This window comes from Artemia sp. Qi Xiang Cuo, chromosome 1 (genome assembly GCF_049724085.1).
Source record: "Artemia sp. Qi Xiang Cuo chromosome 1, ASM4972408v1, whole genome shotgun sequence".
Lineage (NCBI taxonomy): Eukaryota > Metazoa > Arthropoda > Branchiopoda > Anostraca > Artemiidae > Artemia > Artemia sp. Qi Xiang Cuo.
The window spans coordinates 58,946,746-58,972,611 of NC_142794.1; the positions used below are offsets into that span (position 1 = coordinate 58,946,746).

At 34.7% G+C, this 25,866-nt stretch overlaps 1 protein-coding gene across 2 annotated transcripts in view; it reads right to left on the minus strand.

Moving 5' to 3' along the window:
• The window catches only part of LOC148956531 (uncharacterized), a 35,615-nt gene extending 10,220 nt beyond the window's left edge, over positions 1 to 25,395 (minus strand). The window contains exons 1-3 of one of the 2 annotated variants that reach the window (XM_089085917.1): positions 25,262 to 25,395; positions 14,109 to 14,316; positions 4,743 to 4,955 (exon numbers count right to left, since the gene is read on the minus strand). In XM_089085917.1, coding sequence (XP_088942043.1) covers positions 4,743 to 4,955; positions 14,109 to 14,211 — 316 coding nt within the window. In that variant the 5' untranslated portion in view covers positions 14,212 to 14,316; positions 25,262 to 25,395. Of the gene's footprint in view, positions 1 to 4,742; positions 4,956 to 14,108; positions 14,317 to 24,350; positions 24,377 to 25,261 lie in introns of those variants that run through there. The other variant, XM_089085922.1, reaches the window with a different exon arrangement.
• Between the last annotated feature and the right edge of the window lie 471 nt (positions 25,396 to 25,866).

The following is a 25,866-nucleotide window of genomic DNA, read 5'->3' on the forward strand; positions in this document are numbered from 1 at the left end:
GAATTCTACTGAAACCGAGAAGTACATCAGCACTAATTTACTTAGGCTTAATAGAAAAGGCATTTTCTGTTCGAACGAAATATTTCTTCACTAGCCTGACTACTACCATTTTTGGCTCGAATCTAATTAAAAGCGTTACAGATGCTCTGAGAACTAGAAAAATTTACGAAGGATAATTCGTCTGCAAGACAAGACACCAATAATGCTAACACGATGATAAACTCTAATTAGTCAATTATGCCTAAACTGGAACGGCCAAGGTGCATTTCCATCTTATCTCCAATCTACCGTTGCGGTCAAGAAAAAAAAACTGTTTAAATGCCTGCAGATGTTTGGATTAGGTAATAGCTTATCAGATTTGCTACTGAAATGCCAACTGTCAATAGATAAGCGAACAGAAATTTAAAAATGGACCTAGAGCCCGGAATACACATCGCCTCTTTACCATTTTTAGCGGAAGCCTTGCACAAACTATTTGCAATTGTTTTTGCATGCCCCAAAAGAACTAATTTTGTTTGTCATTTATAAAAAAACTAATGTCATTGAACACTCTCTGTCTAAATTGAATATAAAGTAATATCAAAGTTTTTCAGTAGACAAGTCAGCACTGAAGTATTTAATTGTAAAAAAAAATACATTTTTGGGAAAAAAATAAACCAGATAATAACTTAGCCGATATTCTTAGTACATCCTTTTCCAAACGACAAGAACACATCCACAGCTTAATCCAAAATCCAGATGCCATGAAAAACATTTTTTTTTGCACATAAAACATACAAAACTGAAAACCTTTTCCATGCTTTCATCCTACCTAAAGCTAAAAAATACTATCGAAAACCGGCACTTGTCAACCACAAATTGTAGCCAGACCGTCCTAGATTATACGATGCAAAACGAAAATCCAATGAGAGATGCCAAAAACGTGCCAAAGACATATCGTAACAAAACCATAAATAAATGAACCCCGAGAACTTATTTTACCCGCAAACTGTCTTACAATCGATTTTTTTAATTTTTTTTTTTTTTTACCATTTTATTTTCTTTATATTTTAAAAGATTGTTTCTGCAATTAGTTTTGAACGTATATGGAAGAAGCAGACTCAGGTCTATAGTTAAATACTTTTGATATGCTAAATCGTCTACAAAGATGTATTATAATTCGAGAAATGTATGGGGCGAGAGAGAAATAAATTACAATATTTTTGTTAGTCTCTGTGCATTTTTTGAAGAAAAAGTATACCTTTTCAGCCAATTAAATGATGCAGAAAAAAGGTGTGACTTCCAAGGTAGTGTTTCCGGTTGGCGGATGCATCTAATACAATTCGGAACAGGAAATTTGTGGCAAAGATTGCCTTCGAAGCACTATTTGCGTTGTGACACCACAATTATGACCAACGAACAAAGGAAGAGAATTCTAGTGACATCCGGAGGATTAATAACTGGGTACGGGGCGTTTCTTCTTGGTTGAAATTACCTGCCGTGGGAAATAACAATACCCCATTTCACCATGCAAAAAGATGAGTAGGTTAAATAGATACAAATCGCGTTGTTTTGTGCTAATGCCCTTAATGTACACAGGTTCAGAGGTGAGGGATTAGTAAGGTGAGACGTTTCAATGGATCATTAGATTTAGTTTTAGGGCTTACTAGGCTAAGAGTCTGCACTGATCATCATTACCTGAATTTTCAAAAACACATCGGCTGCAGCAATGTGACAAAGCGGAATGTGAAATTTTCTGTTCCAGCAGAAACAAAAAGTCTGTTTTCAAAAATGTATTATATTCTCTTTTCTCTCTCATGGAAAAATAGAAAATAGAGCTTTTAATTATCAAAATCACTTTTAATTTTGCATGTATCTTGGATGTAGAAAAACAGACGAACTTTCTCTTATAAACATTTAAGAATCCGAAACACATGTCAGTTTTTCTGCTCTCAAATAAAATTTATGTTGTGCACCCCCGCGCCTTTTGAGTTAGAATGGCTTATGTTTACAAGGTCAAAATTAGAAGGTCCTAATAGGTTGTAACAAGTATCAACCCACACACGATACAACCCTAAAAATTGGTCCAATTACTTTGAGCTAGGAATAAAGCAGCCCATTTGATTTTCGTTCGAACTGAAAAAAAAAACAACTGACCATAGGATCTTGGAAGTCTATACTGATAGCCTTTATATATATATAAGCAGCCTTTTCTTGGACTTAGGAACATGCCCAGAGACGTCTCGGGGGAGGACGTCCCAAAAACATGGGGAGGGGGGATTATACAGATCATGTAAGAAATTATTAAAAAATTTGGAACAATTTCATGATTTTGGGCGGGAATCGAAGGCCCTCTACCTCCGGAAGTACCTGCTTCAAGATTATAATTTTGAATTCTCTCAACAAGGAATATATGCGACTCCATTCTTAGTATATTTCATTTTTTTTCAGGTAAATACGGGTTGTTGTTGCTCTCATAAATGAGTGGGCTATCTTGATTTATAAGGTAAAACCCTTGAATTTCAACCCTAAATTTTTATTTCGGCTTTACTTATAATATGGAGAAATCTTAACGTGTTATTCTTTATTATTTAGTTAATATTGGGAAGTACAATAGAAAATGTTGCAAAATCAAAATATATTTAAAGGCAGACCTATGTTCAATTCTATGATACTAACTTATAATCAACATACAGTTTGCTTTATCATGAAGATATGCATCCTCGCCAAGCTCAGTTGTTCGTTGGCTAACGCGTAACTTACTAGGTTGCAACGAACTAATGTACTAGTTTTAAATAGTCTGCTTGATTTTCACCAAAAATATTTCAGGATAAAAAAAAGTATTTTTAAGAAGCCGCGCCTTTCGATACTACTCAAACCAGTATTGAAGTAAGCAAGTATCACGGCACCAGACCCTCAAGGTCCAAAACCGGCGATGCTGATCTCCGTTTCGTGGCCCTTCAGCCAGGAAGTTCAATGGGGGGTTGAGGGCCAGCCATCCTGAGCTTCCGCATACCCTTCCTGCTTACCTTCCCTAGATTTCTCGAGGTACCCATTTAAAGCTGGGTCGACTATAGCTGAGCTTAGAGTCATGCCACTGACCCCCGTCCCAAACCAAATAACCGGCCACGCCCGGAATCAAACCGGTGTCTCCAAGGACAAAGGATTCCCAACCCAGCACACCAACCACTTAATCAGGACGGCTCAGGGTCCTGGACTTCGGGATGTCGTTTAGTGCAATGCCAAATTGTTACTTTCTTCAAAGTTTTCAGACTGACCAGAGAAGTCAAGTATGCCACCATTTGAGCATAAGAGAGATAAAAGAGTAATTATTCTACACACTTAGTATTTTCAATTTAAGGCAATAATATTCTAAAATATTTCAAGAATAGCATCTCTTTACAAATTTGATTTTGTTTTTTAGAGGGACGTGAACCTATTTTTCATAATTGTTGTTAGTATAATCAGTCACTTCGAAAATTATGAATAATGACTCACTTAATCAATTCACGAGATGCCAACACCTATCTAATGTCCACAACTCCTTCATCTTTTCACTTCGCTTACTATTTCTAGTCACTATAAGTCAATCCGCTTCTCTTTTATATTTTACAGTCCACTCCTCTTTTCTTCCCATTTCTTAATATTCATTTCTTTTCAATTTTTTCATTTGGTAGAATAGATGGTTTCATATGTCTGCTTCCAATTGCTTCTAGAAGGTTATAGACCAGAGCCACCCATTTCATGAAAACAGAGGGGATTAGGAATTATCCATTCGTTTTTGTTATACTATTTTTTTTCAAAGTTTTCTCGCATTTTTGGCAGTTCAAGGAAGGGCCACAACACCCCAGTCAAAAATCAAATTAGGGTTTTATTTTAGGAATTAAATAAACCTTTTCCGTATATTGAAAGAGGCGACCTTTTCAAAGGATCTTTGCTTCTAATTGCCAAAAATCGTCTTTTAGTAAAAATGATACGCTACTTTGCGTCTTCTTGGCCACTAAGTTATGAAAATGGTACATTTTAATACAAGGATATATAATACAGCCATATGGTGTGCTTATACCATTATAATTAACGAATACGTCACTAGACAACGTTTTGTAAATAGATAGGCTACTACAGTATATCAATGGACTTAAATTACATAATTATGGGTTCCATTATCGTTTATACGGAATAGATCCGGCAAAAAATAGAATAAAAAGAGAAATCAAGACTAAAAGTGAAAAAAAAACTAACTAGGTGCTTTAAATAATTTCCTGAAAAACTTTAAAATGTTCTTCTTAATTTGATATATACTGGCTTCCATGGGAACATAAGTGACTAAAAACCAGAGTGTTGTTCAGGCTAATAAAAGTAAATTCTTGTTTCCTCAGAAGATTTTCTAGAACCTGGAAAAAGTGCATTGTTTATCATTTTGGTGGAAAAAAGCTTATTTTGGAAGAAAAAATCATTGCTACGATGAAAATGAGTACCTCAGGGTTTATTACAATAGTGGAGCTCTAAGACATGGGGTCATGGCGCTCAGTCGATAGTCCTACAATTAACTTTGACGTTATTGCACCTAAAGACAGTTCTTATACGCTCTCTTCCACCTTCAACAAAGCAAAGAAAAAATTTCCCAATTTTCAGGTTCTGATTATTCGGTTGCCAAGAATCCCTTCTTAGCATCAGGACCGAACAAACCTGAAGAAATAAATGCCTAATGAAGACTTGTAGTATTTCAGGAAAAAGATCTAAAAATAAAAGGAGTTACTCACAAAAAGAGCTATTTTCCTTGTCGACGAAGGTAACGGGTGTCAAATGTTTGGCTGCAGTTTCATCGGAGTCATTTTTAAAAGTTTCGGGCGTATCGATTGTGCTACTGCAATTGCTTGAAAGAGAAAGACGCTTCCGAGGAGTGTCCATTAAGGAGGTACCGTGAAATTCGTTGGCTAAGGAGCTGACCGGAGACAAAGTCGTTGCATCAAAGCCTAAAAAATTGAGATTATAAAAGTGATTAGCAAAAAAAAAGAGAAAACTATTAATGAACAGCGAACTTTATCCGGTCCCTTTCTGAACAGCGAACTTTATCCGGTCCCTTTCTCTTTCTCCCTGAAAAAAAAAAAATCTTGGTTTCTGCAGAAACACTAGGTATGGTATCAGGCGCGTCAATTGGAGAGGGGACACGATTTTAACATACCTTTTTTTGGTATTTTAATTAAAGATACTTTTTTGGCATTTTAATTATAAAAAAACGCCCTTGATTAAAAAAATATAAAAAATGACAAATCCACCTACAATCAATGAGTTCTGACCTATCAAAAGATCAAGGACACAGCAAGAAATTTTAAAAGGGCGATGGAATCATAAGGAAAATAATAAACTGATTAAACCGCACACGACAAAACTGTAGTGAAACAATGCAGCAACGAATTAATCACTTAGCGCGCAATACACAAGGTTTGTTCCGTTATACAAGATACCAACATAAAGCCACACAACGAACAACGTAAAAACACGTTTTTTAAGGTTTTACAACAAAGCAAAAATCCTATAAGATATTTCTCCTAGAGGCAAGATTTTAAATTACAGTCTTTTTCTCTGAATCTATTCTGTAAAACAGGGTTCTCAACACTTAGTGGCTCAGCAACCCAACGGATTGTCAAATTGTCCCACTGAAATTTTTCTACCCGACGACCAAAATAATGAATTACTATAATCAATTATAAACTGCCTACAAGCAATACAGTAAATGTAATAATTACCAATATCCAAAGATTGGGTCCCGAGCTCCAAACATAGGATATCTACGCTTTCAAGAGGTGTGAGTATACCCCGTAGAGAAACTCTAATTTAGAACATCACAAAATTCGGCCTTTTATGTCCATTTTTAGTGTTGCCGGGGACGATTACCCTCTGACTCCCCAAGAAGAAGCAAATAATCTTGTATTTTGATACTTGTCGTTGTCCTTGAATAACCTTCATTTTCGATCTTTTAACATATCCCAGGGTACTGTGCATTTTTGGTGTTCCCGGTGGGTGATTACACTTTGACTCCCCAAGATCAGGCAAATATTCTAGTTTTTAACCAATTGGCGTACAGATATCCCTGAGCTTAGTTTTTAGATCCTTATCATTGTCCTTGAGTAGCCTTCATTTTAAGTTTTTTTTAACGCAACCCAGGCAATAGTAAGAAAAGAGCGACCCGTACCAACAGTAGTCACAACTCCAAAAGACACGAGTTTTTTTTTACAATATATATATATATATATATATATATATATATATATATATATATATATATATATATATATATATATATATATATATATCAAAAGAATCAGCTCTTTATGGTAATTGGAATTCATTAAATTTAATGTTATTCATTAGTGCAAGAATATTTGCTTAGTTTCAGAGCAAAGAGAGAAGATCTTAAAAAAAGGGGGGACAATCTTCATAAAAATTGAATCATAAAATTGGGAATGTCTGACAATTCTATGCTGGAGGCTTCAAGTTCATGGTGGCCGGAGGTCACCCCCCCCCCCAAAAAAAAAAAATATTCCCCGTAGAAAATAATGCTTTCCAGATTTGAGGATCTTGTTTGAGTTTTGTTTTTTATTTATTTTCCGTAGGGGGAGGGAATTTTGGTACTTATACGCCACTCACTCAAGTTTACGCAGTGTAAAACTCGGGAAAAAACCTGTTACTTCGTTAGTTTCTTTCAGCTTAGCATGAGACAAAACAAAGACAAGTGACAGAATCGATGGGAAATATATCATGTGGGCTATATAGTTGCGCACAAGGGGAGGGGGTAAAGTATTTGGACAGTTTGAAGTCAGAAAACAATTCTTACTTCATAATACGCTGAATATTTGTATCTAACACATTTTGCATGCAGACCCGCAATACTTTACCCCCCCCCCCAATGTGTAAATATATTCGTTTCTAAAGTAACGACGAAACTAACGAAGAAACCGGTTTGTTCTCGGGTTTTAAACATCGTACACTTAAGTGAGTGGCGTGTAATACACAAGTACCAGAATTTTTCATGAAGAGAGAGCAGGATTTCCCGGTATTATTTAAAAACGATCAGAAATTAAATTTAAAAAAAAAGAAGTTTTTTCAACAGAAAGTAAGGAGCAACATCAAAACTGAATGAACAGAAAGTATTACGTATGTGAAAGAAGTCACCCCTTCCACAAGACCTTGCTCTTTAAGCTAAAGCTTTGAATTTTGGTCCTAAATTCTTTAAGACAGAATCCTGAATAATACTGATCGTTTAATTAGAATAATAAGCTTTGTTCTATAATTCTATAAAAAAAAAACTTTAGCGTAAAGAGCAAGGTCTTGAGGAGGAAGTAAAACCTTTCATATACGTAATAATTTTAATTTGTGGTACTTTAGCATTATCCGGGCCTCTCGGCTTAATCACTATAGAGAAGGAAATGATAAAACCCGTTTTTGACATGATAACCGCTGTAGACTAGGCAATGATAGCGTGGTTTCCATTTTGTACAAGATATTAAGCTGTGTTTTTTTGGATTTTAGGGGGGAAGGGTACCTAGGTTAGGTTACGTATTTAATATAATAATGATATACTTTACCCCCACCCCACCCCCCGAATGGGCAAATATATAGCCCAAAATTGTTTATAAACTATTATATATTCATCCTTTTTTATTATATTTCATTAGCATTAACCAAACTTGACTTTTTAGAGAGGAACGGATAATGCGAAAGTACCCAGTTTGTTTTAAGATTTGATGTTGCTCCTTACTTTCAGTTGAAAAACTTGTTTTTTATTTAATTACTAATAGATAGTATTTCTTGATGGGAAACATAAGTTTTTTAAAGAAAAGTAAAGAGCCTCATTAAACCAAAAACGAGCAGAAATAAAGTCAAATAATCTTCAAAGTAAAAACTATGGAGTCTACTACTACTACTACTACTAAAAAAAAAAAAAAAAAAAAAAAAAAAAAAAAAAAAAAACTATGAAAAGTCTATGTCAATAGAAATGAACAGAAATTAATATAAAAAAAACTTTTTCCGCAAAACAAGTTTGTCAAAGAATAGTAAAGAGCCTCGTTGAGCCAAAAATGAGCTGAAATAAATTCAAATTATTTTCCAAGCGTAAAACTACCACAAATCACCATAAATAAATAAATTAAACCCAAACCAAACACAAATTATTACGCCTCCTCCTCAAGATCTCGCTCTTTACGTTAAAGTTTTTTTAATAGAATTTTAGAGCAAAGCTTAGTACTCTAATTAAACGGCCATTGTGTTTCCGGAATCATTATCAAAGAATTAGGACAAAAAATCAAAACGTTAGCATAAAGAGCAAGGTCTTGCGGAAGGGGCAACTCCTTTCATATACGTAGTAATTTTTGTTCGTTTTAAGTTTTGATGTTGCTCCTTACTTTCAGTTGAAAAAAACATGTTTTTTTAAATTCTATTTCTGATCGTTTTAAATAATACCGGGAAATCCGGCTCTCTTTGTGAAAAATTCCTGTACTTGTGTATTATACGACACTCACTCAAGTTTACGACGTGTAAAACTCGAGAACAAACCGGTTTCTTCATTTCTTTAGAAATAAACTTGGGGTATATTTTTGCACATTAGGGGGGGGGGGGTTAAGCATAGCAGGTATGCATGCAAAATGAGTTAGGTACAACTATTCTGCATATTATCAAGTAAGAATTGTTTTCTGACTTCAAACTGTCCAAATACTTAACACCCCCCTCTTCTGAGCAAATATATAGCCCAAATTATATATTTCCCATATATTATGTCACTTGTCTTCGTCTTGTCTCGCGCTAAGTATTACACAGCGTAAACTTGATTGACTGTCGTATTATACACAAATACCAAAATTCTGTCTCCATACGAAAAAAAAACAGAACTCAAATAAAATTCTAAAATTTGGAAAGCCATATTTTCCGCGGGGGGGGGGGGGGGGGTAAACGCCTAGAACCCAAGTTCATATATGCAAAAAAACTATATTTTACATTTCTCCCAGGAAGTAGCCATGGATGGGCATTTATTTGCGAGTTTTTACGACGGGGACAGAAATCAGCATAAAATGTCCGAAATCAGCCATTTTGTGCCATAGACAGGGATAAAATTTTGGCCCCATAGTGATTTATATCTGTAATAGTTTATATTTTTGTTTATTATGTTAAATAAAGTCAAAAAGTCAAACATAATTATTGCACATAATTATTTATGTCGATTATTAAACATAATGTATATGCAGCAATAATAAACATTATACAGTAATGCATTATAGCACGTCAATAACTGGATGGCAGGTCAGAGGATCTTTTCCAGGAGAGGAGGGGTCCTTGAAAATCGAAACGATTCGATCTAACCTTTTTTTTAAATAGAAAAGTTATGTGTTTTTTACTGTGCCTCCGAAAATTATCAATGAATAGCATTAAAAATGCGAGAATGCTATACCTCCCTGGAATCTCGATTGGACACATATTTTATCCAAGACAACTTTAGGATATTATACAGCTTCCTTTTTATCCAAATTAATAAATCATGCAAATGCCAAATTGTATGTACAAGGATTGGTTAATACAATTTTGCAGTAAAAGTAAACATACTGAAACTCATTGAATCGAAAGTCAAGAGCATATGTGCTCCTGCCTGATTGAAGGTATCTGCGCCCTTTTCTTCCGAATATCTCTCTGGAATCATGATTGATTGAGCCAATATCGTAGAATATTTGAAAAGGGTTTTTTCAAAAAGAAATCGCAAGTTCTAGTGCCTTTGTATGAGTTGGAAGAGATATAAGTTGGAATGGTAACAACGCCCCTTCCTAGCCTTATTGGCCTGGGGTCCAACCCCGACAAAGCAAGATTTTAAGCTGGAGTTAAAATAGTTATTCCAAAGAGAACGGTTGAAATATACAAAAGCTACATTTCAGGGGGGGCGAACTCCAAGTCATGCAGTAGCATTATATTGAAAGCTAAGAGATTAAACTCTAACAAAAGTGTAATGTGATAGAAATCGTTTTTATTTTTTTTACAATGCATCGAGAATAAAAGGACGTATTATTTACATTTGCTTTAAACAATAGCAATATTCAGTTTAGAACATAGCAATATTTTGAAGATAATCGGTAAAAAGACCATCAGCAATCCCCAACCAAATTTATTTATTAGCCTACGCCGTAAAATGATTTCAGTTAAGCATTAGTAAAATTTAAAGGTAAAGAGCTGGGGGTTAAGAGTGCTATACAGGAAAAGTTAGGTTCCTTTTGAGCTATAATGTCGCCCTTTACTTTCATTTGAAACTAAACTTTTTTTTAAACTTATTTTACTACTCACTGGCGTCCACGCTCAACATGGCTAATTAATTTATTCGAAAATTAAATTCAAAAGCCCAAGGATTAGGGTCACAAATAAGAAACTCACACTTGATAAAAGACAAATGAGATAAAACGATTCCTTGGCTCAATATTCCCACAAAACCCCACCTTGTTAAACAACCTAAAAATGTAACTTCGTCATCTACAGGAGGATTTTCTTAAGTTGGAATCTAATATTGACGATTATATCCATGCTAACTAAGCACCACACAGGGAGGTCTCAAATATCTGGAAACAAACAGACCCGCTCCTGGAGGCCGGGACTTCAGAGAATGAATGCCAGAAGACGCTATTCCAAATACCTGAAGATGCTTTACCGGCTGTTTCTCAATTTAGACGATACAAGCATAAGAACCCTAATAACTAGAGCAACATAAGAAACGGAAAATAGTAATTGCAACAATACAATTCATCCAACAGGAACTAGTTTGTCAAGTCTAACCGACAGCGCTACTTCAGATCCAGTATAAAAAAAAAAACATGACAAAAGAAGGGCTATGTAGGTGAATAGATTAATAAAAACCATGATATTATTCTTGCTCGAGATAAAAATTACTTCGCAATATTACAAATTTTGGATAAAAGTGAACGGGTACTTTCCCATTATATGGGCATTTACAAGGAAACCAGTCACAAAAAAACCGTTTTTGACGAGTTAATTCAAGAGACGGCTGTAGAGTAATGCAATCCATAGCGTGGTTTTCATTGCGTATACGATATTTAAACCGTTGTTGTTGTTTTTTTTTTTTGGGGGGGGGGGGGGTTACCTAGGTTATGTTACGCATTAAATATATGCAATGCTTTACCCCTCACCCCCGCCCCCAATGTGCAAACATATAGCCCAAATTTGTTTATAAACTATTGTATATCCATCCTATTTCATTTTATTTCATTAGCATTAACCAACTTGACTTTTTAGAAATGCCCATATAGTGGGAAAGTACCAGTGAAAGTTCTGCTGTTACATTTGTATTTTAGGTGATCCCCCCAGCACGAAACCTTTAATGCCTAAGGTTCATGAACACACGTATTTTAATAAATTCAACTGTAACAAACGTAGCCCACAATAAAACCAAATTAGTAGCAAACAATACAACTACAAAAAGCATTGCGTAAGCCACCCATTTTGATCCATTATAATAACAGAATTTATTTTTGGGAAAGGAGAGGGAGGAGGCATATCCAAAAGAAGGGAAGGAAAGTATTGAAAATACGGGAGTTTACTTGGAAAACACTAAAATATTCAGATTTGGAGAGAGGTTCAGACCCAAACCTGCATTAAGTCCATTGTTAACGAAGACTACATCTAGGTCGAAGGGATAATAATTGAGCTAAACAACGAAACTCTTGATGCGCAACAACTGAAACACACGCACGGCTTAACTAGACAGGGGATAATGAGAGGGCTAAGTATAATCTAGAAAATATATATCTTAAAATAAAAGTTAAATACCTATGGAACACTCAAGTCCTTTAGGAAGCGGTACTATCCAGGCATGTGCACACGGAGGGCAAGTATTCCATTTTTATGTTTTTACGACTGTCCCAGCATCTTTTTATATTACCCATGAATTCAATTTTGTATGTTTTTTTTTTTACTTCTACTCCCTCTTCAAATAAATTCCTGGGTACATACTTGGTCAGTCCCCCTTGGTCTATCCCAAGGCCATACCCAGGATTTTTTTCGGAGGCGGATTTACTCAATTTTTTTTTTTGGGGGGGGGGGGGGGGTTACACAAAAAAAACTCCAAAACGCATACAAAAATTGTTAATGTCCATTTTTGTTACGTTTTTACTAGTCAGACAAACATTTCAGGAGGGGGGGGTCAAACCCCCTGGATACGGCCTTGGTCTATCCTAATAATTATACCAACTTAAATACATACCCCCAAGTAAAGAATATAAGCGAAGCATCTGTGTTGCAACTTTTCCTTTCGAAAGAATGTAAGATCTAATTAACATAGGGTATCACAAGTAGTTCATACTAATTCAACCTTTATCAGCTCAAAAGGAAATCAAAGGAAGAATATTGAGGTGGTCAAACAGATACTCTTCCAATAAACATAAGTTTTCGAACATCTGCTTCTATGGCGACCAACTGTGTTCAACTAAACTTGTTTAATCACCCAGACACGGGATTCAACTGACCACTTTTGTATCTTAAACCCTATTTAAACACTGTCTTTCCGAGTTCAAATCAAGGTGGATGCCTCCAAATTCAACCGCCAGATTAGTTCAAAACAAAGGCATAAAAAGAATCATGATAGCATATATTCTAGAACCGAGATAACGCATTGATTCATTCTAGGAATTGGAAAGACATTTAAAAAGGGAAATTAATTTCTAATTCAGAAATTGAAAAAAAATAAACAACAAAGACAAGAGAGCGTAGGTATTAACAAAACAAGTGGTAAAAAAAAAAATCAGAAGTGGGCAAAAAAGTCAAGATTTGATAATAGCAAGCTACAACTTAAACCCTTAATTCAAAAGCAGGAAAGTAAAGTCCAGAGAAGATATAAAGTTTCTTTATCTTTTCTGCTATCGAATCAATTCAAATTTTTAACATAACAGAGCATACGGGTGTGGTGAACCAAAGACAAAGAAGGGGAGATAATGGCGGACGCCTTAGGTGAAAGCATTTCGGAGGGGTTTTAGGTTCTTTTCTGAGACCCCCATAAATTTCTTTTCGAAATGAACTTTTACGATTAATCAAAACAATATTTACCAATTCTTGAAACCTTTTGAAACTGTCCCTCTTTCATTATATCTGATGCGCAATAATACATCACTGTGCGTAATTTTGTGAACATCAAGTAAATCAACTTAATTAAACGGAGTTTTAGAATAAATGCCCGTATTAATCATTGATCCTGTACAGGCTACCTGACTTTTTAGGAACGAGTTCACCACCGTCCGGCATTGCTTCGTCTGAAACTAGGAAGCTCAATATACATTAATTTGATACTTTTTAATCGATTCTCTATCTCATAATTTTGAATCGATAGCAATTCAGCTCAATTTGGGGCAAAATCCTAGTTTGGTGCAACAAAATGGCAGAAAACGCCACATTCCTGTGGCACAATATTTTTTGGCTGCTTAAAAAAAGCCATTAGAACCTCTTATTTCCATTCAAATAAGTCAGATCTTGATTTTCTAGGACCATTGGTTCGACATGATCACCCCTGAAAAAAATACAAACGAACAAACAGGCATCCATGAACGTTCCTCTTCTCAGGCTCGTTACTTTCGTTGGGTTACACGTAATATTTTTTGATATTTGAAGTCAGAATAAAGTCAATTCTGTTGCTATAATAATTTACACGAAAACCCGCTATTTTCGAGTGTTAGGCCTACTATTCACCCAGATCGCTCCTTATATAGAGTCCGTTACGACAAATTGTTCGAAAAAAAAAAGAAAAAAAAAAAAAAAAAAAAAAAAAAAAAAAAGATGACTAACAATCTTTTTTGGCCTATTATTTGTATATGAAAACCAAGTGTGTTTGTTTCTGTTTTTCCGTAGACTAAAAAAAGCTAAACTATTCCACCATGAACGTGAATTTTTTATAAAATAGTCTTAGAGCCATGTGAATGGCTTTAACCTGTATGAATTAAATCAAACTCACTAGAAATAAAAATTAGAGAAAACTAGAATTGGAATTGCGAGGGCCAAAAGCCTGAGCCACCGGCCGTAGCGAGCAGAGGGAGGCAACAAAAGGCCCAAGAATATAGGCTAGGAAATAGTAAAATATTCACTCTAAAACTTACCAAAAGGACTTGCCATGTCGAAATTGGCTTGTTGCTTGGCAAGTAGAATTTGCCTCGGCTCCATCAGGCTACTACTATCAAAACTCCTTTTTTCACTTGACATTTTTCGCCGATACTTTTTCGCCGGAAAAATTTTGGTCTAATAGCTGTAGAGTCGATAGGAAATACTCATCAAATAGATGGTACCAAATTTGCTATCTTCTACAGCCTGAAACATTTTAGCCATTTAAGATGTGCATTAGTTTATGAATGCAAAGTCGTGACAAGGATATTAAGTACGGCATAGCAGATTAATTACTTGTAACATTGCAAGTATGTAGTTAAATTCTATTAACAGGAATAGGCGTTATTAAATTCAAATCTGATCAATATCCATTTTGGGTAAACTAGACGTGCAAGGAAAAAGCACCCATGGATTGTTGCACCTTATTACAAACCAACTCAATCATTCACAGTTGCATAGTGTAGTTATTAGTACATAAATACCAGGATGTCATGAGATATAGCTAGGATAGCAGACTAATATGAAGCTAATTAAAAATGAACTTTCTATTCTAATACCACGCTCACCATGAATGGCTAAAGTTAAATAATCCAGGGGAGGGGGTTCAAATCCTAGAAGAAATGAAATTAGTGACGACTGTGGAAGGGTTCAATATAATGAAAGTGCACGAAGATACAAACTAGGACTAAGAAGCAGGCTACAGGTAATTAATTCCCTTGGACTTGGACTGACACTTATATCTATTGTACATAACACCGGTTCCCCCTTTAGAATCAAGAACGCGTCCATTAGGTGAACGCCGGAAGGTTTTCCCTTCTGTCGTAAGTTTTAGGTTTTTTTTTAGTATAAATTAAATAACTAGAGTCAAAACTCCAAGTCAGAACGAAGTAATTTAAAATAGACACAAGCTTCAAGTAAGCATGCAAATTATTTTATCTCCTAAAAAAACACACACAGACACACACAAAAACGAATTGAAAGAAATAAAAAAAAATATACTAGAGGATATTCTGCACCATAAATTCTCCCTATATTCTGGATCTGGAATACCGGTTGAATATTCCAAAATCTATTTTTCTCTTCATTCTTTTTTTTTGTTTTTCTTTCCCTCTATCTCTTGAATTTTATATGCAGGGGTAATTTTCCGGGGGTCAACTGTCTGGAGTGGGGAACAGGTGGGCACCATCATTTCTCTCTCAAAGCAGCTGCGGATAGAAACATGGTAACTTTCCACCCATAAAGCAAAAAAAAAACTGAAATACGAGATAAATAGAAAAACAAAAAAGGAATTACTTATAGGAATTAAGAGTAAATAAGTAGAACAACAGGGACATTTTTATACAAGACAGTGGAATGAATAATTCCACATTCCACTGTCTTGTATAAAAATTTCCCTGTTGTTCTACTTATTTGTTTATGATGGAAAGGCAGTGTGGTCTTTGTCGCTATTTGAATTAAGAGTCTGACAGAGGACAGAAAGAGGGATTGAGAACCCAGGGAAAAGAGGAGATTGAGAAACAGGATAAGTACAATTTAGCAAAGTGACAGCCATCAGATTGCAATATAAAAAAGAAGAAGAAGAATATCAAAAGAAAAACATCAAAATAATATTTTAGATTAACACTGGCAAGGGTAATATTTTTCAAGTAAGATAGAACACATTGCTAAGACTTGAATCTGCATAAGATTGACTTCAGAGAAACTAGAAGTAGCGATATAATTTCGAACAAACTATAGTTATTAACAATTAGTGGTTGGAATCCTATAAACAGAACAAGTTAGTCATTATGCATAGTCTTGTTTAAAATAGTATTTACACTAAATAAGGTACAATGAGAAACAAGATCTAACATTTAAGTTCCTCAAAAACAGATTTCAAATCGAATTTGAGAAGCGGTTATGAAAATACTCTAGCATATATTGCCTTAAAGATAGGATTGTGAGTGTGCAGACTAACTGACTTTTTTTTTCTTTAATCTTCCGTATCTTCTTGTGTACATATTCATGGGGCTCTTTTGAACCCAAACTTATAGATTGTCTATTTTCTTCTTATTTTCCCCAAATTTCCAGTTCAACTTTTCTCTGTAAATTTGGGAAATATGAAAATAAAGGCCTACATGTTCATTCCTGCAAAATGAACTCTAACCTCTACTTCATAATAAAAAAAAAGAATACTGAAAACAAGAAGTCAAGTTATATTTCACTTTTGTTAACAGTTGTGTTACATTTTTGTCAATAGCAAAATGGGTAGGTTCAAATAATAGGGCCGTTCTTTTGCTCTAAGATCTCACATCTTTCTGCAAAGATTTCCGTTCTTTTGTTCATCTTGGTTCTAAGATCTTACAGCTATCTGATATTAGCAAAAATTGTGAAGGACGCCATTTTTCTGCCACACAGAACAATGACGAGAGAACTTTGATGATATACTCATCATTGTTCTTAGACCCCTGATCAGAACAAAATGATGAAAGACGATTGCAAAAGAACGACATAAGATGTAAAATTTTAGTGCTAAGATTTAACTTTTAACTGTTGTTTGTCAAAAGATATAAGATCTTAGCACAAAGATGAGTAAAAGAACAGAGTTAATATATCAGTCTTAAATATTAACAGAAAAGACAAATCTGGCAAAGAAGGATTAACAATTAATATTTCAAATTATCACTTATCCTCAATTAAGGAGGGGCTGAGAATCAATGTAATAGGTATATTTGCATAATTAATCAAAAGCTTAGATAAAATTTGAATTTATAAATTAAACTTGAACTCTTTTGAGAGGACTTCTGCCAATATACCCCCTTGGAGGAGTAAATATACGTACAGAAAAAAAATTTGTCATCTCTAGAACCGGCATTGACAGACTCTTTAAAGCCTTATAGGTAGGGAAGTTATGGGGCAGGAGCTTCAAAACAGCTTCTTTTGCCCTACTTTAGGCTGTAGATCTATCCACGAAGGTTTCATTCATGTAGTACAACTTTTGGTGCAAACAGTAACAATTACTAGTGCCATTTGGAAAAAAATCTTTAAACCATTACAATTAGGGAAATAGTAAGGGCAGTAGCTAGGGTCCCATACTGAGGTCAGAAAGTTAATTTTACATTTGGCTCAATGTGCGAAAAGTGATACATCTTCAAGAGACTAAATCCTAGACTTGTTCCTGAAAGTGTCATACAAACATGCATGGTAATTAATCACTTCTAGGGTGCAAATATATTTCTAGCAAATTATGACCTCTTGCAGACAAGTCTACAGTTGAAGTTAGCTATACTGTAGAATTATTTTAAGATGAGATAACATTTCCGACGATGTTACAAATTAGGGTAAAGGTGTAGCTATTTATTAACTTAGGAAGTTGTTGATCTAGGATAATGAAAATTTAAGAATTAATTTTCAGCCCAATTTAGGGAATGGGAAGAAATTTTTATGGGTACCTGTTTTCACAGTCTTTAGAACTTAAAGGAGGAAAGGGGTTGAAGTTTGAAGGGCTTCAAACACCTACTTGTGCCTTAATTTGAGCTGTTGACCTATTCCTGCACACTTTGTTCACCAAGATCGCTGAGTTTCAAATACAACAAAAGGTTTTCAAGTGATCTTTAAAAACTTACAAGAAGGCAAGTAATGGAATTAAAACTTGAAAACACCTTCTAGAGTAGCCTACTAATATGAGTTGTAAATTCATTTGTAGGAATTTCATTGATAACACTCAACAACTTCTAAAGCTTGTCAAGAGCCATCAGGCTAAATCGCAATTTTCCATTACTGAGCGTTTTGATGTTCATCCAGGTTTTACTCTGAGAATTTAACAATATATCAAGATTAACTCATGAAAAATTACAAGGTATGAAAAAAAAATCTAAGGCATTAAATAGTAATAATAAATACAACTAATACACTTTTTTAGGGTAAAAATTTAATGAAGAGGCACATTTTTTTTACAATATCCATGGCTCAGAACTGAATTCTCAAGATCTTGGCAGAAATTCCAAGGAGTATTAGCCCTGGTCTAAGCTAAAGGTGTAAAATAACCGTTAAACTTTAGACAATTGAATTTTGCTATCTTGGAAAGTAACTGGTTAAGTGAATGACATTTTTAGGAATTAATCCAGAGCCTAAATTAAGCCCTGGGAAGATCTTTTGAGGAATCTACGTTCCTTCTCCAAATAACACCAGCCTTCCATGAGCTTAGGAAAATTTCATGTTGTAAAGGTGAAACTTTCAGAAATAGGCACGCATCTACAGCATAAAGTATACACAAATAAAGTGTTTTATTTTCCATATCTTATCTAAATCCTGCTTAATGATATATCAGAGAAATTGTCAAAAGGTATCTTGACTTTAAAAAATACATCCTAATATGATAAAAAAATATACTTGAATCATTAAAATTATCTTTTCAACGGGTTGGAGTCAAAGAAATATAGACTCCAATAAGAAAACAACATCTTTTCAATATTTTATCTATCACTATACAGATACCTATACAGTTTTGTTTGTCATTTCTTGGACAACTCCAACGTTCTTATAGCTTTCTTGGGATGCTCGCTCACTAAATATAGGTTTTCTACTTTCAGGTAACAAAGAATTAAATAGGAATATTGTTTACATGAACTTAATATATTTACAAAATCTCAAGTTAGTACACCTTACAATGGTCCAGTAATGACTTCAAAGTCATTACTGCATAAGCATGTTAGGTTGAGGACTCTGGAGTGCCCCAGTACAGACGTTATCCCCTCTGTTCCCAGTCCCTGTCCACAACATGCTTGAATGACTCCAGGGTTTGAGATTGGATGGTTTGATTGCCTGAGAAGTTCCAAAATGGAGCAACACGGTTGGAAAAGAAGTGGTAGCATTCTCTGCTGTTGGTAGTTTGTTGGGTAATCTTATGAGAATTTCCCTAGGTTCTCTGGTCGGGGTTGATGGGAAGAAGGCTTGATCTAGGGTTGGCTTGTAGATGCTTAAAAGCTGTGATAACATCATCCCTTTTTCTTCTGTAAACAAGGGGTGGAATTTTCAATGCTGCAAGCCCCTCATTGCAAAGGGGAGTTGTTCAAGTTGTATGGCATTTTGGTTGCACACTGCGGGACACTTTCGAGGGATTTTTTGTCTCCCTTGAATTGAGGAGAGGCAAGTGTCATACCAAACTCCAGCACTGATTTTATCACAGATGTTTACAGCTTTTAGATAACATGTTGGTTGCAGGAGACAAAGGTTCTTTTGATGATGCCAAGATGTCACCCTGCATTTGCAGCAGCTAAGAGGGTATGCTGATGGAACTCCAGCTGGGAGTTGACTATAACACCAAGAAAACACTTCACCTACTGGGGTTAGATTGGAGTGGCTGTAGCTAGTGAGCCACCTAGTGTGGTGGCTCATAAAGTGGTGAGTCACTAAAAGCATAGAGAATAACGAAGTGGGTTCTGTCAAGTCCATAACCCAGTCAACAACTTCTTTAATTATTTGGTGGCATTCTAGTTGTAACTTCAGTCTATGAGGGATCTTATCAAGTAGAGAAACGTCAACTGGAATCCTGTTACAAATGAGCTTAGTATTGTCATCTTAGGCATCAAGCAAGCTTGTCTCTATTGACGTGCCTTTCTCTAAAGCAGTTGGGCAAAAGATTGTAGGTTACCAGGTGATTTATGATTGCGTCATTTACCATGCCTTCCATAATTTTAGAGGGGATAGAGGTCAGACTGACATGTCTATAGTTTTTGGCACCTATCAGTTTTCCTTTATTTAATACAGAAAGCACATTGGCAGATCTCCTATCTTTGGGAACTTTACTAGTATTTAAAGGTGTTGGTTAATGGAGACACTATCTGGTTTGCCAGTTCTTTCAGGAGCCTTGGATGGATTCCATCAGGACCTATTGTTTTAGTTACATTGATCTTAGATAAACACCTATGGACATTGTCAATAGTGAATGTCATCTTCGGCATAGGGAGTAGTTACATGCATAGGTGGTAGTTTTGGAAGTTTCCCATAGGGGTCTTCCTCAAAAACTTTTTTTCAAATCATCAAAAAAAATTTTAAATCATAAAATCATCAGTCTTCTTTATAAAGTACTTGTGCATCCTAAGCTTGAAGTTGGAATGTCTCTTGCCTCTCCATATTTTAAAAAAAGACTTAGAAGTTCTTTAAGATGTGCAGAAACATGCTACTAAAGTGATATCTGGCATGCAAGAGCTTTCCTACCTTGTTAGACTATCAAAGCTGAATTTCCCTACACTTGTTTACAGGAGAAATAGAGGGAATGCTATTTTAGCTTCAAGTTATTGAGGGCTAATAATCTCCCAGCTGTATTCCCTACTGTTGGTAACAATTCAAAAACTAGAGGTCATCACCTGAAACTTGTCAAGCAGTCTACAATTTCTAGAGTCTGTACTCATTTCTTCTCAACATGTATTGTCAATAATTGGAACAAACTATTTAACAAAACAATTACTGTTGAATCCATTGATGTTTTTTTTTTTTTAAGGCTAGATGATGAGTGATCCTCCAGAGAATGTAAACTCAATTGGGATGCTATTGAAGATGGAACTGCACCAGGTCACCAGTAAACCTGCACCCAACTAGTCATCATTCCAGAGCTCTGCAAGGAGAAATCCTTAGATTGCTCCTAACTGCAATTTAAGGTAATTTAAGGTTTAAGGTAAAAAGATTGGTTAAGTTTATTTCCTATTTCAGTTGGGAGTGGTATATTATCCCCACTTGGTGAGGTAATTTCTGGTATGAGGTGTCTGACTGGTTTTCTGGAGAGCACCTACCTTCCAAAGGCTTTTGGATTGTCATTGCTATGATTTGCTAGCTTCTCTTCATACTCAGAGAAGGTAGATCTAACCACTGGCGTCACCTAACTTCTTGGTAGTTTATACTTGGTGAAATCCTCTTCTGTTTGAATTTTCTTGTATTTGCCCCATTTCTTTTTCATTTTATTTCTTGCTCTTCTGAGTTTTTTTGGGGATACATGGTAAAGTCTTTGGTATTTTTATGAAGCTAGCCAATGAGTGTCTCCTTTCTAGGTCAATCAAAGGTTCTTTGACATATTGCCATGTTATACCAACATTCCTTTATGATGTGAGGGTCTAGTCAACTATTTCAAGTTCCTCAATTATCTTTTTATATTAACTTCCATGATTATTGCACCCCACCCCCCTAATGAAGCAAAAGATAGCTGTAAGCTACATACAAAACTAAACAAACAGAAAGGCAATGTAGGCAAAACAGAAAGCACCATAATAACAAAGTAAATTTAACATAGTATCCAGAAAATTTTTATTATCACATTTTCAGAGTCCCAAGAAGGAAATTTATTATCTTGGTGCCTTATTCAGAATTTTTTTACACAAAGGGGTATATTTTGCCACATTAGGAGAGGGTATTCATGCTATTACCTTAAATCCTTAAGTTGCGTCATCCAACAAAATAAGAAAAAGTTGTGGTAGATAAGATTATATTTGGCATGTGAGTGGGAAATTGAATAGTATTAGTCTTTTTTATCATTAGTTGCTTTTTGGCAAATTACTAGCTGAGGGGCTTATTACTAGCTATATGGGCACTTCTAAAAAGTCAAGTTTGGTTAATGCTAATGAACTGAAATATAATAGGACATATATATAATAGTTTATAAACAAATTTGGGCCATATATTTGCACATTAGGGGGGGGGGATAAAGCATTGCAAATATTAAATATGTAGCCTAACCTAGGTACCCTTTTCTCCCCCCTAAACCCCAAAAAACAACAGTTTAAATATTGTAAATTCAAAGAGAAAACATACTCTTTGATCAATTTAGATACCAGTTACCCACTTTACAAGTCTCCAGCACTGCATTGATTTGACTGTCTATAGCTGAAGTGTCCATATAATGGGAAAGTACCAGAATTTATTACCAATAATATATATTGAAAAGGTTTTATCTAGCTACCATATCTGCCCTTTCCTTACTTTAGAATTTAGAACATAGCATAGATGACAATTTTACCTGATTAAAGTTTGACCAAAATATTTACCTTAATATTTAGTTTTCAATTGCTTTTTTAATTAGCTCTAGTTTTTTTTATGCAAATCCTATCATTTTGCCTGAATTTTGTCATATGACAGCATGTCATATGCCCCTCTCAGGCCTTGGTTTTATAGTACTATATAGTTACTTTTAGGTACTAAATGGTTTATTTTTTTCAGTTTTTAGAGTCATTTTTACTTGATTTGGAAAAATTGGCTCCAACTTTGCCCCCTGGATTTTGACAAAATTATGCCACTGGGCTCAAAATAATTTCCTTGTGGATCACTTGAGTAGGACATCAATTTCTAAAGTTTCACTCTTATAACACAAAAGATTCTAAAAAGCCATTAAAGGTCAGACCCTATTGAGGGGTAATGATGGAGGTAAGCACTTCCAAATAGCTTACCAGGGGGTCATTTGGGCTCTGGATTTAGGTAAGGTTTATATTAACAGACTATTCAGGTAGCTAAGAAACAAACTTACCTCTATAATCAGAATTGCATCCTGAATCCAAATTTAACAAGCATTTGCATCAGAAATGAACTTTACCTCCACCTCTAGCCTATATATATATATACCAATTGGGTATATATATATATATATATAAATATATATATATATATATATATATATATATAAATATATATTGGAAATTCATTTCCGATAGAAATGATTATTGTATTTGTAATCAGCATAAAAAAAGGCATCAAGTGGTATATTCACTTTATGCGTAAGTCAATAATATGATTGCAATTTTCAGGAAAATACTCAATAAATGTCTTCCACACTTTGATAGCTCTGCCCAGCATATATATATATATATATATATATATATATATATATATATATATATATATATATATATATATATATATATATATATATATATATATATATATATATATATATATATATATATATATATTTGCATTGCACATATTTTGTATATATTTGCACATTAGGGGGGGGGGGTAAAGTTCATTTCTGATGTGAACGATTATTAAATTTGGATTTAGGATGCATTTCTGACTATAGAGGTAAGTTTAAAATTTGGTAAATATTTACCAAATCATATTATTGATTTAGGAATAAAATGAGTACACCATTGATGCCTTTTTTATGCTCTTTATGAATATAAGAATCATTTTTGTTGGAAATGAATATTAGCCCCCACCCACAGTATTTTCCTGAAAATTGCAAGCAACAGTTGAGAATTAGCCTACCATTCTTCTGGAGGAAACATCTGAATAAAATAAAAGTGGTACAAATAGATTTGGTAAATTTCTACCAATGAATTTCTATCAGAAATGAATTTCCAATATATATATATATATATATATATATATATATATGTATATGCTGGGCAGAGCTATCAAAGTGTGGAAGACATTTATTGAGTATTTTCCTGAAAATTGCAAGCAACAGTTGAGAATTAGCCTACCATTCTTCTGGAGGAAACATCTGAATAAAATAAAACTGGTACAAATAGATTTGGTAAATTTCTACCAAATCATATTATTGACTTATGCATAAAGTGAATATACCACTTGATGCCTTTTTTATGCTGATTACAAATATAATAATCATTTCTATCGGAAATGAATTTCAGCCCCCCTCCCTATATATGCCAATTCAGGGTATATATTTCAACATTAGGGGGGGGGCAAATTTTGTTCCTGATGTAAATGGGAGGTAAGTTTAAACTAAACTTTATATCATGGTCACTTTTCTGAATGGTCATTAATAAATAGCCTCAGAGATAGCCTACAATAATTCTCTAAGGCAGCCAAGGGGGGAGGGGAGAACACAAAAAAAAATCAAAAAACGCATAGCCTACATTTGTTTATATACATTTTTGTTATTTATTTATTAATACCAAGATACGGTAAGCTTGTTATGTTTTTACAAGTCAGACAAACATTTTTTTTTGGGGGGGGGGAGGGTCAAACCACCCTACCCCACCCCCCTGGGTATGGCCTTGAAGGCAGCCTAGAAAAAAATGCTATTCAACCTGGCATAAGGTAGCCTATAGGCACATTTAGCCAAGGTGTCTGCTAGCTTGCCAAAAATAATGAGCTGCACAGACTATTAAAAAGGTTATATACTTTATTAAAGCTAGTGACTTAAATGAAAGCCTGATTTAGCCTTGCTTATGATTGAAAAGGCGTTACAAACAAAAACAGTCTTCCAAAGTCAAATCAAAAGGCCAAAGAAAACCTTATAGGCCTACCTGTAAAAAGCATATCAAATAATCCCAAAATATAGCATTCAATCCAAAAAATGCTATTCAACCTGGCATAAGCTATAGGCACATTTAGCCAAGGTGTCTGCTAGCTTGCCAAAAATAATGAGGGTAAAATTCTACTTTAGCTACTTTTGACTATCTTAGAAAGGGGTTAGATGAGGAAAATGAAACTTTCAGGGATGGGTCTACAGGCTAAAGTATGTCCTGGGAAGAGATTTTGAAGTACCTACCTCCACTCTTTCTCCCTCTAGAGGGTCCTGACCTCTGATGACCTTTAAAAATCTGTGAGTTATAGAAGTGAAACCTTGCAATATAGATCTTCTGCTTAAATGAAGTACAACAAAATTGTTTTCAGCTTCAACACTTTGCTCAATACCAATTTATAAGGTTTTAAAGATATACAAATACATTTCCTAAATTTTGGAAATAAAACATTGATATGGCTTAAAATTACGCTCAAATAACTTAGATTGCATCTTCTGAGCTAAAGCCAGAGAAAAAAAAACTGATAACTGAAAATTAAGGTAAAATGTTGTATTGTCAAAATTTCAATCAGTAGGCTATAGACCTGTCATGTAAGCAAATTTCAGGACCCTCTAGAGGGAGAAGGGGTGGGGGTAGGTACTTCAAAACACCTTCCCAGGACATACTTTAGCCTGTAGACCCATCCCTGAAGGTTTCATTTCCCTAACCTAACCCCATTCCAAGAAAGTCAAAAGTAGCTAAAGTAGAATTTTACCATAATGAGTTGCACAGACTATTAAAAAGGTTATATACTTTATTAAAGCTAGTGACTTAAATGAAAGCCTGATTTAGCCTTGCTTACAATTGAAAAGGCCTTACAAACAAAAACAGTCTTCCAAAGTCAAATCAAAAGGCCGAAGAAAACCTTATACCTGTAAAAAGCATATCAAATAATCCCGAAATATAGCATTCAATCCTCGAGCCAAATATTGAGCTGCATTTCATAACGGAACCATTTCATTCACAACCTTTCCCGACACACGATTCACAATGAAATCTTCTTTTCGTCGGTCAAAGTTTGCTGGCGGCAAGGCATTAAGAGCAAGAAGCGGCAAAGCTGTTGATTGGTTGATGTAGAAGGCGGTGTTTCAAAGAATTTTTCAAATCCGGAACCTGATAATATTCAGGTTTTTCTTGACACAAAATTTAAATGCCCACCAACTTCTTTGTCTGGTTGATAACAAAGGATAGTGTATTTTGAGGATTCGACTAAAGGCTGAAAATTATGAAATTCTTTTATGGTTGACATCGTTAAGAGCAAGGACAAAATGTTCGTTCCAGCTTCAGTGAACCCTAGTCAATTTGCCCTCAAAGTGTTTTAGAATGGTAAATAAAAAGCCCCAGCACCCTTTTACAAAAATAAACTTTTCATCTAAGTGAATTGTTGCTGTTTTTGATTAACTAATATTGATTTTAGCTTTATTTTTGGGTAGATTTTAAAATTACTATTCTAAACGAATTCTACAACTAAGCGTGA